This window comes from Lytechinus variegatus, chromosome 2 (assembly GCF_018143015.1).
Source record: "Lytechinus variegatus isolate NC3 chromosome 2, Lvar_3.0, whole genome shotgun sequence".
Lineage (NCBI taxonomy): Eukaryota > Metazoa > Echinodermata > Echinoidea > Temnopleuroida > Toxopneustidae > Lytechinus > Lytechinus variegatus.
In genome coordinates this window covers 32541419-32556305 of record NC_054741.1, presented here as the reverse complement: position 1 = coordinate 32556305, position 14887 = coordinate 32541419, and the positions used below count along the sequence as shown (strand labels likewise).

The following is a 14887-nucleotide window of genomic DNA, read 5'->3' as shown; positions in this document are numbered from 1 at the left end:
AATTTTTTACCTAATTTCTGGCAATAATCTTCTGTTACCATAACAGATTAAAAATGCAAAAATGTCTTGCACAAGACCAACGTGTGTGCTATATTTCATGAGAATTGGTTTACAATTGAGGAAGTAGTTTGATCTTCCACATTTGCAACAGACTTGGGGGCACTGCATTTTCTTTCTGTAAGACCATTTCAAGAGCAAGGGTTCATTCCAGCAGGAGAGCAATAATTGCTGATATGACAAACTGGCACCAAGTAGTCATGTCTCTATTGGCTGCCTCTATCACTGTGGCTGGGGTTTGAGGGTACTGCATTTCTTCCTGTAAGAACATTTCAAGAGCAAGGGTTCATTCTTGCAGAAGAGCAGTGATTGCTGATTTACAAACTGGCAGTGGGTAGCAATGTTTCTTCTGGTTGCCTCGACACTGCTTTTCTTTCTGTAAGACCATTTCAAGAGCAAGGGTTCATTCCTGCAGAAGAGAAGCGATTGCTGATGTTACAAACTGGCAGCAGGGTAGCAATGTCTCTATTGGCTGCCTCTAAAGTGTGGCTGGGGGCTGAGGGCACTGCATTTCTTTTGGCAAGACCATTTCAAGATCAAGGGTTCATTCCTCCAGAAGAGCAGTGATTGCTGATGTTACAAATTGGCATCGGGTAGCCATGTCTCTTCTGGTTGCCTCTATCAGTGTGGCTGGGGGCTGAGGGCGCTGCATTTCTTTCTGCAAGACCATTTCAAGTTCTTGAAGACTCAGGCTCAGACGAGATGTCTTCAATAGTGCTTTGGCCTGAAAATTGAGAAAGAGAATATGAAAATGTGAGCTGAGACATTAAACATGTGTAATGGATAAGAATTTCAAACCATAAATAACAATCTAAGAACAGGGTGATTTGGGATTTGTCTGAAGGACATCATTCTGAGTTCCACTCTGGAATGTCATCGGTGATATCAGCAAGGATGAGTGCAACCATCACGAAAGTACAGAAAAGACATAACGTTGCTAGAGCTGGGAGATACTTACTTTCTGGCTGTCATAGATGAGAGCATACAAAGCACTGGTCACTGTGAACTGGGTTTTGAGACATCCATCAGTCAAAGTGGTCAAAAAGAGCCTCACTAATTTATCTGGAATGAATAAAACAAATAATTGTCATTGCAACACATACATTAAAGGCATTGGCTAGTTTTTTCAAACAATTGACTTAGAAATTTATAAACCAAAATGAAACATGATGTACGAGTAAATGTATTGGAACTAAATAAACCTGAAAATAACCATTATTGAGAATAAAAAGCTACAGGTACAACGCAAACCACAATTTAATACTTCTGTGTCTTTGAGCCATTACTAGGACAGGTATAGTGTATGTCATGAATTAAGATGGTGTTTCTGGTCACTTTATATTTCACTTTTTTGAAGCACTAAATGATTTTCGGACCCGATTTTATTTCTAGGCTAGAATAAATATAGGGTATGTGATGAAATGAAGATGGCATTTCCATTCACTTTACATTTCAGTTTTTTAAGTACTGAAAAATGATTTTCAGACACAATTTTTTCAGAGCTTCATTTTTGTAACATATCAGACACATGTAAAAAGAGGGACCTTGTAGCTTAGATTTTTAAAAGTCAAATCATTGTTAGCTTATGCCTTAACAACAAAAATTTATACATTTTTCAAATGCAAATATATCTTTGAATAGAGAGAGAGCAGAGATTTCATAAGTTATAAACAAACTTGTGGGCACGTCATGGTCTAGTGGTTCTGACTCTTGCCTTTCAAACAAAGAGTCGTGGGTTCGAATCCTAGCCATGGCGTGTTTTCCTTCAGCAAGAAATTTATCCACACTGTGTTCCACATCAACTTACCATTAGCAACCAATCTTGTTTTATTAGCAGTCAGGTAGCAGAGATTATGTAAAACCAGCAAGGCAGAGTCCTGGAGAGCAGAGACTGGACACTGGGCAAAGTCAATCAACAGATCAAGGGCATCTAATGATGAGAGGGGAAAAAAATATAAGAATTTTTCATACATAGGAAAGAACTTACCACAATCAAATTTCCAGTACTAGTAAAGCAAGAAGAAAGAGGTGTGAAAATAAAACAAATAACCACATTCAACTGAAAAATGCATATAGTTTATTTCTTAAAAATTTCTTTTTGTACATGTACATATTGAAGTTGGGAGGAAAGAAATTTGATTGAATTACACGAATGGGAAAGGAGAGTGATTAAACAACAACAACATTGCAATAAAAATAGCCGAGTCCTTTTAGAGTTAAGATCATTAATCTCTTTAATATGTCTAATTACATGTTTCACACAAAACAATGTCTCATTCCATTCCAATTTCGCACATTTTTTTTTTCAAACCATCTACTTGATGACAAACATGTTTCAAATAAAACAATGTCTCATTACATTCCATATTCGCACCAGTTTTTAATTTTTTTTCCAACCATTTACTTGATGACAAACATATTTCACACAAAACAATGTCTCATTACATTCCATTTTCTTTTCGCATTAGTTTCTTTCTTTTTTTCCAACCATTTACTTGACAAATATGTTTCACACAAAACAATGTCTCATTACAATCCATTTCCACACCAGTTTTTTTCTTTTTTTCAACCATCTACTTGATGACAAAAAATGTCTGCACAAAACAATGTCTCATTACATTCCATTTTCGCACTAGTTAAAAAAAATTCCAAACATCTACTTGATGACAAATATGTCTCACACAAAACAATGTCTCATTACATTCCATATTCGCACCAGTTTTTAATTTTTTTTCCAACCATTTACTTGATGACAACTATGTTACACACAAAACAATGTCTCATTACATTCCATTTTCACATTAGTTTCTTTCTTTTTTCCAACCATTTACTTGATGACAAACATGTTTCACACAAATCAATGTCTCATTACAATCCATTTTTGCACCATTTTTTTTCTTTTTTTCCAACCATCTTCTTGATGACAAAAATGTTTAACACAAAACAATGTATCATTACAATCCATTTTCCTACCATATTTAAAAAAATCTTTTTTCCAGCCATCTACTTGATGACAAACATGTTTCACACAAAACGATGTCTCATTACATTCCAATCCTTTTCGCACCTGCGTTTTTTTTCCCCCAACCATCTACTTGATGACAAACATCGCAACAATCGTGAGGTTTCCCTCCAGGTAGTTTTATGAGCCTCAAGACCGTTCACATCTCCTTGGAGGGTTCCCATTGCTAAGGAAATGGGGGAACTACGTACGTGGAGTGAATGCTGGAGTTGACCATAGGATGACCCGTGGGTACACCACAATCTACCTGACCTAGTTTGGATACCTGTGTCTACTCCCCCAGAGTACAATGGTTTGTATTTCATAATTAACACCATATTGTCTTGCAGAATGTTATTATTTTTTTCTGTAAGGAGCCACCACATAAAATGTTTCAGATTATGCATTCTCATTATTCAGATTTGATGATCAACCAAACAGTAAAAAAAAAATCCCACTTACCAATAAGTTGATATCCCTTACTGACTCAATAAAATCAATGTGCAATCCAGCATTTCATCATTCAAATATAGTTGCACATTCAGTTTCATATATCTATTTATACTCAATTTCACAGTTGTTGGGAGGAACGTGGGAGACCTCACAAGATATGGGGGGGGGACTAGATGAATAAAATAAAAAAAAGAAAAGTGTCATATATAAACCACATTGACCCACATGACAGGACAGTATATGGAGGAGAGTCATCAATGAAATGAACTGTCCAACCCCACAAAATGGACAAAAAAACCCCAAAACACTTTAAACGCTGTGATAATGATTCAGTTTTGAATATATACAAGTATTCAGTTTCTTGGACACCTTGTACTCTTTGAGTCTTGAGACAAACAATGATAATCCTGGCAGACAACCAAAAAGCAAGATAATCAATCATTAGTTAGAATAACCTTTTGCTGGGAACCTCAAGAACACGGTAATTACAATTTCCTATTAGCATCACGGTCAATTAGTATTAATGGGCAAGGTAGCAAAAGGGTCACGAAAGGGTCAATGGAATAATGCCACAAGGGAAATTCCCCCTTACCTGGAATCTGACCAATAAGGATTTATTATATCAATGGAGGTCAATACACCTCGTCAATCATGTTCGACAGGAAACACGGACTTGAATTGACATTTAAGTCTCTTTAGGAATACTACTCTCTAATTATGGTCACAAAAGGTGGTTTCAAACCGCCTCCATCATAAGAATCCCTGTTAAATTACGATAACTTTTTTAGGCTAAAAAATACCCATTAATTATTCCTGCATTCACACCGCCCCGAAACATATCCTTCAGGATAAATTCCTAAAGTTAGGAGCATGGGCAGTATGGTCTGATAAGCAGGCAAGGCGCAAGATTCAAAACCACTAGCTCAGCAGCCACCCACAGCACCGGCGCCCAACTACACACTGGGCTAAAAGTTCCCGTAAATTGCTTTCACATTGCCAAAATACCTGCGACCTTGGAAAAATCCCCGCGAAAGTTCTCGTAATTTTGCCAAGTACCTACTATTTAGTGGGTATTTTCTTTCGGGGATATTATGCGTAATTTGCTTTCACATTGCCAATATTCCCTAGAATTTTCTGATCGGGTAAATTTCACCATCAGAAAATATCTGGAACTGATGAACTTCGAGGCGGTCTGAAACCAGCTAATATGACAAAAGTGGTATCAAATTATCAACAATTTTCAGTGTTTCACAGACGAATCACACGTGGGTGACATTTGGATCTTTATGTTCTCTCTCCATCTTGGCAGTAGCTTTACGAAAAAATCATGAACCAAGAATGGATGTGGGCAAATGCAAGACTCTTTTGGAAAACCTCGAATAAGTACCCACACTACCACTTGCTGCAAGGAGAGTAATATACTTTAGCCTGTGATTTAGCTCATGTACCATAGAAATGAATAAGAAATCACACATGCCATAATGGCAACTGCCTCCCGAGCACATACAAGTATACTCTCCTACGTTTCTATGAGAAAACCCTTGATACGTACCAGGAATTCTCATGATCATCTGTTGCCCTTCCGTTGCAAAAGTCAGGTTGGTCAGGAGCTGTAGCCAGAGGGCAGCAAACGTGTGCAAGCTGGCGGCATTCTTGGTCTGCTTGGAGCTTCTCGGAAGTTTGACCTTGATGAATGACCCCAGAAATCCACTCTGAAAAAAACCACGAAAAAATGATAATGAGGTAAAAAAAATGAACGAGTTAATGGCAAGAGTAACGCTCTTCATACGGGTTACTAGGATTGTGCTGCATATGTACTTTCAAAATATCACGGTAGACTAATTCAGTTGGGGTGGTGTGTTTGATGGTAATTTTTAACTGGGGATTTGAAGTATGCCTAACATAAGATAATTAATGTACTGGCATATCAACACTCTGACTTATGCAACACCAAATGAAAACGATGTTGTTGAAATCCCCCATATACATGTACGGCTCCCATGAGGTATATTCACCTGTTGAGAATAATTGATATTTCAAAAAGAAGAATTTGAATGGCATACATGTGCTGTTACTAGGTTGGGCAACTATCAAAATGTATTCAATCCAGACTTTTGACAATTGTGATAATCTAGATTCCAACTAATGAATTACAATTAACCTCAACAGATGAATGGAATCTGTTGGGTGTTTCATAAAGCTGTTTGTAACTTAAAGGTCAAGTCCACCCCAACAAAAACTTGATTTGAATAAAAAGAGAAAAATTCAACAAGCATAACACTGAAAATTTCATCAAAATCGGATGTAAAATAAGAAAGTTATGACAGTTCAAAATTTCGCTTCATTTCAGAAAAACAGTTATATGAACGAGCCAGCTACATCCAAATGAGAGAGTCAATGATGTCATTCACTCACTATTTCTTTTGTTTTTATTGTTTGAAATATGAAATATTTTGATTTTCTCGTCATTGTCATGTGAAATGAAGTTTCATTCCTCCCTGAACACGTGGAATTCCATTATTTTAACATTTTGTGCTTCAGGCAAGGAGGTCCCAATCGTCAAATTCATAAAAACTGAAATATTTTATAATACAAACAATAAAAAACAAAAGAAATAGTGAGTGAGTGACATCATCAACTCTGTCATTTGGATGTAACTGGCTCGTTCATATAAATGTTTTGTTAAAAATAAGCGAAACTTTGAAATGTCATAACTTTCTTATTTTACATCCGATTTTGATGAAATCTTCAGCATTGTGCTTGTCTGATTTTTCTTTATTGATTCAAATCAACATTTTTCTGAGTTGGACTTGACCTTTAAGAGTGACGTTAAGAACAACTGGTGATCCTTTCTTCTGGTAAATGATATTCACCGTTACTGTTCATTGGTGATAAATATGCGTGTAAAAAAGGTTCACCAGGATGCTACAGTTGCTATTGGCGGGTTTAAAAAGAGGAGTACTTTTCTTTCTTATTCACAAATGTATCTTCTTACCTTCCATAAGACATTCCTGCATTCCCCATACCAAACCAGATTGCCAAGGATAGAGAAGACCTGAGCTAGCATATCAGATTCTGATCCTTTCTCAACCTTTAATCTCTCCCTCTCAACCAGTCTTATCAGGTAATGAAGGATCGAGTTACCAGTCTGCCCAGGTCCACAAGAAGCAACTGCTGCACACACTGTAATGTAAACAAATAAAAATGAAAATAAAACAGAATAAAACAGAATAAAACTCAGTTGAATAATTCTTCCAAAATACACCATTATGATTATCCTTTATTCAATTCAATTGTTGTGATATATATATTTTTTTTAATATATAATTGTTAGTGATTTTGTAACATACATATTTGAACACAGAAAATGGCACCATCACCATTATACCGTAGTCAGCAAGTGTCTTGTTATGGCCATGATCATTATCAATGCCATCGTTATTGTCATCATCATTATCATCAACATTTGTGTTATTAATATCATCACCATAACCAAAACCCATCACAACACTCATAACCTCACTGTTGTTCTCACATGCACATATACATCATGCAATGCTACAAAAACCATGGTATGAATTCGGCATTCGAAATCGCTTGCATTAAAGTCCCTTTATAACACATACGAACAAATCATCCTTCACATCCACCAAAAATGATTCAGCCACAGTAAATTTGTTATTTTTCTTAAACATGATTTTTTACTAGAATTTATAATCATTAAAAACTTGAGATCCTTGTGAGAAAAAAAAATAATCGGAAATCCGACGAAACAAAGAGAAATATTGTGCTTGTAAATATCACCTAATTACATAATTCTGATTTACATCACATTATGCAAAAATGAATGTTTGAAATACATAAACATACCGACAGGGCATCGGGCAGTGTAGGTGGTGAGTAGTAAGAGTGTAGTCATCATGAGCTTGACATCCAAACCAAGCCAAGCCCATAGTTTATGAATGGTTACACCCAAACCTGCTTGGTGAGCTGCCATCTGGGAATATAGAAGAATTATTGATGTTATTCACGTTGGTCAAACCAAGAAGTTTTCATGACTCGAGTTCGAACGAGGAACACATTCAGTCAAGCACCTGAGTAAATTCGAGTCATATTTCATAGAAAATTGCCTCGTTTCTTTTGCATGCCTCTCAAAAAGCAAGAATTATGTACTGCACATCTAACCAGACCAGATGCAGCAAAGTAACAATTAACATCACAATAGGATATTTCATTTTATATGACTTATATATACGAAGTCAAGAGGGAATCTTTTGTCTACATATTTGCAAGGAAGGACGAGCAAAGTGCATGCCTGACATACTTTCTGCTGGCGGCTTCAAACTTTGTTCAAAGGGATTTTGTTTGCTGTTTACTCCATCTCATTTTAAACCTCCTTGGTCAGACATTTACTCTCACGACATTGTTCCTGTAATAATTCCTAAGTCCCCCCCCCTCCATGTGACTGTTACCCTGTCTCTATCTGAATGTATCTAAGGACATAAAAGATATAGGCCCGTATTCTGAAGTCAGGTTAAACTAAAGGCCTGGGGCGGTATTCTGAAAACGTTCTTATCTTAATTTTGTTCTTATCTACGTCACTTTCTTAAATTGGTATTCTGAAAACGTTCTTATCTTTTTCTTATCTTTTGTTCTTATCTTTGTTCTTATCTTGCTCTCCACCCAATGCTGAGCGCGTAAATTTACAACTCGCGCATATAATACCAAAGCGCGCTAAAAGATAAGAACAGAATGTAGATAAGTGGTATTCTGAAAACGTTCTTATCTTTTTTCTTTCTTATCTTTCACGATATTTAAGATAATATTTAAGATAGCTAGAGGGTTATCACATCTCACGATGTCCGCGTTTTTTCTTGCTCAAAATCGATGGCCTCTAGTAGTAACAAGTACCCACAAGTATTCCTCCCACCATTTATTTCATTCACCCTTTATTTTGCCCGTCTCTTTTTTCTATCCCTTCTTTCTTTTCCATTTTTTATTCCTTTCTATCTGTCTGTCTTTCTTCCTTCCTTTCTATCTGTCTGTCTTTTGTCCTTTCTATCTGTCTGTCTTTCTTCCTTTCTATCTATCTGTCTTTCTTCCTTTCTATCTGTCTGTCTTTCTTACTTTCTATCTGTCTGTCTTTCGCCCTTTCTATCTGTCTGTCTTTCTTGCTTTCTATCTGTTTGTATTTCTTCCTTTCTATCTGTCTGTCTTTCTTCCTATCTGTCTGTCTTTCTTCCTTTCTTTCATTCTTCATTTATATCTTTACTTTTGTTCTGTTTGAATCTTTTAATTTCTATTTTTTTCTTTTGCTTTGTTTCATTTATATTTCATCTTTCTTCCTTTTTTATTTTCCCTTTTCGTTTTATCCCTTTCTTTTTTTTCTTTACTGAGTCTTTTTTCTGCTTTCCCCCCGTTTCTCTTCCTTTTCTTTCTTTTTCTTTTTTTTTTCTTTCTTTCTTCCTTCACTTGTTTGTAATCTTTATTTTTCTTCCTTATTTTTCTTCCATTCTTTCGTTTTTATGCATGCTTTTCCTTTTTTAATCATTCATTTCATTTTCCCCCTTTTTCTTCCTTCCCTTTAATAATTCTTAATTTTTCTTATTTTTTTATTTCTGCTTTCTGACACTTTTGTGTCTTTTTTTACTTTCTTTCTTTTTTTTCTTTATTTTGCTCATTCTTTTTTCGTTCGTTCTTTATTTACTCTTTTTCTTTACTTTCTTTCTTCTCTCTGTCTTTCTTCCATTAACTTTTTCTTTATTCTTTCCATTGATTTTTTTCGGTTTTTTTTTCCAAACTTTTTATTTTCCCTTTCGTTTTCTTTTTCTTTCTTTCTTTCTTTTTTTTCTTTCTTTCCTTATTTCTTTTTTCTATGAATTTACCTTTCTTTCTTTATCTTTTTGTAGTCTTCATATTTGCGTCAAATTTCCTTTCTTTTTTTCTCTCATCTTTATTTCTTTGTTTAATTTTCTTTTTTTTTCTCTCTTCCTTCACTTTTTACATTTTTATTCCCTTTTTTCTCTTTCTTTTATTTCTTTCTAACTTTCTTCCATTCGTTTTTTTTTTAGACTTTTTTTTCTTTTTCGGTTCCTTGTTAATTTATTTTATCTTATATTAGTTTGACCTTTTCTATTTTTGTGTGTATTCCTTTTAGTTAATTTCTTTTTTTCTTCATTTTTGTTCCTTCACTTTATCATGGATAATTGTTCTATTTTTTTTCTTCCTTTTCCTTCTTTTATTCATTCTATTTTCTTTCTTTTTTATTTTTGAATTCTTTTTGCTTGCTTTCTTTCGTTTACTCTTTATTTTTTTCATTATTTTCTGCTTTGTCCCTTTCATCTTTTTTTCTGCTTCATTCTGACCCTTTTCTGTCTTCTTTCTTTCATACCTAATTCTTTCTTCATATTTTGTTCTTTATTCGTACCTGCTTTATTTACTTTTCTTACTTTTTTTTGCACGTGGACGTCTCGAAATAATAAAATCAGTCATTGCGTATAAAATGCCTATTTCGCGCAATGCGCCAGAAACGGTGAACGCGCAGCGCCCATGATATTCTCTTCACATAAGGAACGCTTCTATTGGTTAAACTGCCAATATAAAGCGCATTTTGATTGGTAAAATCTTAAAAATGGGCGTGTTGGAGATAAGAAGGGGGCAGTCCTTACAGAGATAAGAACGCGTTAAGAAGATTTTCAGAATACCGATTTGCAATGATTTTAGCGTCTTCTTATCTCAGTGAGATAAGATAAAAGATAAGAACAAAGATAAGAACGCTTTCAGAATACCACCCCTGGTCACACCGCCCGAGCGTTGTTGGAGCGGTCGTGGAGCGGTAGGGAGAGAGGGTCGAATTTCGCTCACAAAATTGGGGGAAAAAATCGAAAAAAAAAAAACAATCGAAATCGAAAATGGTGAACGGTAGCGAGCGGTGATGATTTTTTCTCTCTGCTCCACGACCGCTCCAACAACGCTCAGGCGGTGTGACCAGGCCTTTAGACCATGGTTTAACTCTGTGCTAAAATTATGGGAAGCCAAAAGTGTCAAAATGTGTATTGCATTGTATGTTTCTTATGTCTACTCTGCTCTTTCCTAGTTCTTTGATTGTGAAGACAATTATCTATTCAAAATTCCTAAACAATTATGAATAATTTAAGAGTCAAATGAGCTGAAATATTATATCTCTACTGTTAGTGATTGCTGTCACAATTGGCTTTCCATACTTAAACCACAACTTTAAACCTGAGTTTGAATTAAACCCGAATTCAGAATACGGGCCATAGGGTTGGGGTTAATATTCAGAAGAGGGTTTTTGTGGAATCATATGAAATTGTGAGGAAACTTATTTATTGCAGTTTTTTTATGTTAGCTTGTTAGTAGCAAAACAGAGTGTAGGCTAAGCTTGTGTGAGGTGTTTTATCCCATCAAGAGGACAAATACATGGAGAAAAGGAAAACATGGCCTAGTCTCTTATATTTCTCCAAAAAATCAAAAGATTTAAATTATAGTTGTGCATGTATATGTGAGGGAGATCTTTGCCGGAACATATTGGTATGGGATCACGTCCCTGGCAGGGTACAGTCTGCAGTAGCATGGGTCAAACGTGTCCCCTATAATACATCTATTAAAAAAAATGCTATGATTCTCTTACAAATTAGGAGTGGAATATTTAGATTATTTTGATAGCTAAGAATGTGATACCAGAAACATTCCACGATCTAGGAGCAATATTGTACCAATTGAGTTATTAACCAGAAATGGCCAGGTAGTATTAGGGGTATTTATCAATAACAATAACTAAATTAATATTTAATGATTAATTGGTCATTACTTGAATATCTCTTTATGTTTACCTTGACATCATGGCTGTTCACCATAATACTGTTAAGAAGATCAAAGGAAGAATGGAGCTCGATGAACAATGGATCCTCCTGTAAACAATATATATGTAAAACAATATATATTACATTTTTTTACTTTGTTCCTTTAGTATAGATTTTCAAAGATCTGTCGTAGCTTTTTATGTTTATTACTCAATGATGAATGTATGAGAAATCAATGATAATTGACTTCATCATCATATCACCATCATCATCCATAACTGATCATCATCACTACCATCATAATCACAATCATTATCATCACTAGCATTATCATCACGACCATCATCATCACTAACACCACCACTACCACCACCATCATCATCATCATCATTATCATCATCATCATCATCATCATCAACATTATCATCAGTACACCTCAGTAACATTTTCCCTATGGCGAGCCGAAAACAAAATTTAAAACCACCTATATGTAGCTCTTACAAAAAATGTTCAAACAGATGTTTTCGACACCCTGTATGGCCGCCGTAGGAGAAATGTGACTGATGTATTATCATCATCATCATTATCACCAGCAGCAGTAGTTTCATCATCATCATCATCATCCTCTTCCTCCTCACCATCACTATCACTATCAATACCTTCTTCTTAGCACCAGTCTTGTCCATGTGAAGACTCTCTAAGGTGAGTTTGGCGTGAATTTGTTTCAGAGTGTCAACAGTGGTCTCAACTAGCCCAGCTGAAAGAATAAAAGCAATAAAAAAATTGCCTGTATTTACAAATAAAGGTATAAAAGTAAATGAAGTGACAACGCCACCAAAAAGATTCAATTGAAGCGGATTAGTTCTTAAATCCAGAATCAATCAAGATAGAACAGCTCTAATATCATAGGTTCATGCTAAGGAAGTGAGCATGCAGTCTTGCCTATAGGCTGAGTGATGTCACCATGGCCCCCTCCCCAATTAAAAACTTGATCTGAAAGCATTGTTATAATAAGGTTAATGTCATGTACAGGATAAAGTTTTTATAATTTCTTAATCTGCTATGATTTTTTTGTTTCATCTTGTAAATCAATGTTAAAAGCAACGATAGATGATATATCTTTGAATTTAATGATTGAGGGCATATTGCAATTTTGTCTCCTTATGGGAAGTGTGTCATTTGCCCTCATAGTTGCAGTTTAATTTCTTTAAATTTCATGATACGACAGGACAGCCATGATTGGGCAATTGTTTTTTTTTTAAAGCATCACAATTTGAAATTGACAGTATTTGTACAATGCTTGCTGAATTTATCAGACACCTATGATATCTGCATAACAAATTGTTTTGTAATGCAATACTTGCATCTACTTTACACCTCTAAATAAAACCTTTGTAAAAGTCATTGTGTATGTAAACCGAATATTGAATGTGTCTGATAAACTCAGCAAGAACTGTTTGAATACTGTAAATTTCAAAGTGTGATGCCTCTAAAACTGTCAAGTGCGATACCCATTACATAAAATTGCTTGATTATTTGATTAAAATAGAGGGTTTTTCACTAACCAGCTAGTGCTTGGTGCTTGGCTGTATCTGAAATGGAGAGGAGGACCTTGAGAGCCGAAAAGACGGCTGGTTTTTCCTGGGCTAGACTTGGACCCGTAGACCTAGGAAGGGAACCATCGTAGGCCTTCAACAAGGTCTCACCTAACTCATTACCAGTAGAGGTACCTGATGGTAATAAAAACAATAACAACAATAATAATATTTACAAATAATGCTTACTACCACTACTACTACCACTACTACTACTACTACTACTACTACTACTACTACTACTACTACTACTACTACTACTACTACTATTACTTCTAATACTACTACTACTACTACTTCTACTACTACAACTACTACTACTTCTACTACTACTTCTTCTAACATTAATAATACTACTGCGCTTCATACTTGATACCATATTATTACCGCGGCTGTAGATGAGCAGCCTAATGGTGCAAAGCGTTCCAAGGAATAAATCCTACTGGGTACCCATTCATTTCACCTTGGTCAAGTACAGCACAATGTGGGTAAATTTCTTGCTGAAGGAAAACATGCCATGGCTGGGATTCAAACCCACGTCCCACTGATTGAAAGACGAGATTCGTAACCACTAGACCACGACACCGCAAGGTGTTGGCTCAGTCGGTAACGCGTCTGCCCGTCGAACCAAAGATCGTGGGTTCGAGTCCACCCCGGGCGGATGACTGAAGCCAGTGCGTTGTGTGTAAACGTCTCTCCCATGTTTCATAGATGCAGGCTATGTTACAATGGAAAACACTCCGTCCCTCGGATAGGACGTTAAATGGAGGCCCCGTGTAGAGGAGAGTCACCACCTTTGCACGTTAAGAACCCATTGCACTATTCGTATAAGAGTAGGGGGAAACCCCGGTGTAGTGGTCCACCTGCATTCCCCCCAATCAGTTATATCGGGAGGAGAGACCTGCGGGTCACAGTGATTCAGTTCGCTTTTCGCCTCCCAGGCACAGGTGACGCCAAAACAAATAATAATAGTATGCAGGATTGATGGTGGAGAGAGAGAAAAAATCATCAAGAATTGAAAAGGAGGTAAAGAGATAATTCAATTCAATGTTTCTTAGCACTGCAAACCATTTCCCCGGCTTTAGCATGGCTACCCTGATCAAGCGTAAGTCCAAACATTCAAGGAAATTTTTTCCTAATGGGTACCAATTCATCCGACATGAGTAGAGTGGCAAATGTAGATAAATGCCTTGCCAAAGGAAGCAGGTGCAGCAGTGGGATTTGATCTCTGGACCTTGTGGTTCAGAGTCAGGAGACTTATCCACTGAGCTACAACTCAGGTACATTTAGTAAGAGAAAACAGAGTAATGGATAGATAGATAGATAGATAGAGGAAAGTAGAGAAATTGATAAATGAATAGATAATTAAGTAAATGAATTAGTATTTCATTGTAAATAATTTAATAAAATATACAAATAAATAATCAATTATTGCTTGAACATCTAAATTACACCAACCTTCCTGATCTCTCCTCTCATCGAGCAGCCCTGCCAGGAGAGATTTCTCATCTCGACCTTCTGCGGCTGCCTCCTCGTACCCCTCCTCAAGGCTCCTGGTAGATGATCTCCTTGTCTCCTCCTCCTGCTCCGCCTTGGTAAGGATGGTGGAGAGGAAGTTGAGAGCGGTGATGCGGGTGGATGCAGGACTGGGCTTGCTTACTACGGAGATGATGCAATCTACAACAAGTAATAGTAGTAACAATGACATGCTGGTCACTATAATAGCTACAATACTACTTTTGCTTTCTACTTCTTCAACTAGTTAATAACAATGCCACTTCTACCAAGGCTATTACCATTACTACTACTACTGTTACTGTCATCACCAACACCACTTCTACTATTACATTTACAGCTACCAAACAGTGGCCCATCCAGGGGGAGGGAGAATCCGACCCTCTCCCCCCCCCCCCTTTGAAAGTTACCGCAAACATTTTAAATGGGAATATATGGTCCAT

The 14887-nt window shown here is 36.3% G+C and overlaps 1 protein-coding gene across 1 annotated transcript in view; it reads right to left on the bottom strand.

Moving 5' to 3' along the window:
- Window positions 1–567: 567 nt before the first annotated feature.
- The window catches only part of LOC121407881 (rotatin-like), a 58990-nt gene continuing 44670 nt past the window's right edge, over window positions 568–14887 (bottom strand). Inside the window, exons 36-45 of the mRNA XM_041599116.1 lie at window positions 14388–14606; window positions 12900–13064; window positions 11994–12091; window positions 11365–11442; window positions 7382–7508; window positions 6507–6694; window positions 5064–5223; window positions 1865–1987; window positions 1016–1119; window positions 568–781 (exon numbers count right to left, since the gene is read on the bottom strand). Coding sequence (XP_041455050.1) covers window positions 602–781; window positions 1016–1119; window positions 1865–1987; window positions 5064–5223; window positions 6507–6694; window positions 7382–7508; window positions 11365–11442; window positions 11994–12091; window positions 12900–13064; window positions 14388–14606 — 1442 coding nt within the window. The 3' untranslated portion in view covers window positions 568–601. The remainder of the gene's footprint in view (window positions 782–1015; window positions 1120–1864; window positions 1988–5063; window positions 5224–6506; window positions 6695–7381; window positions 7509–11364; window positions 11443–11993; window positions 12092–12899; window positions 13065–14387; window positions 14607–14887) is intronic.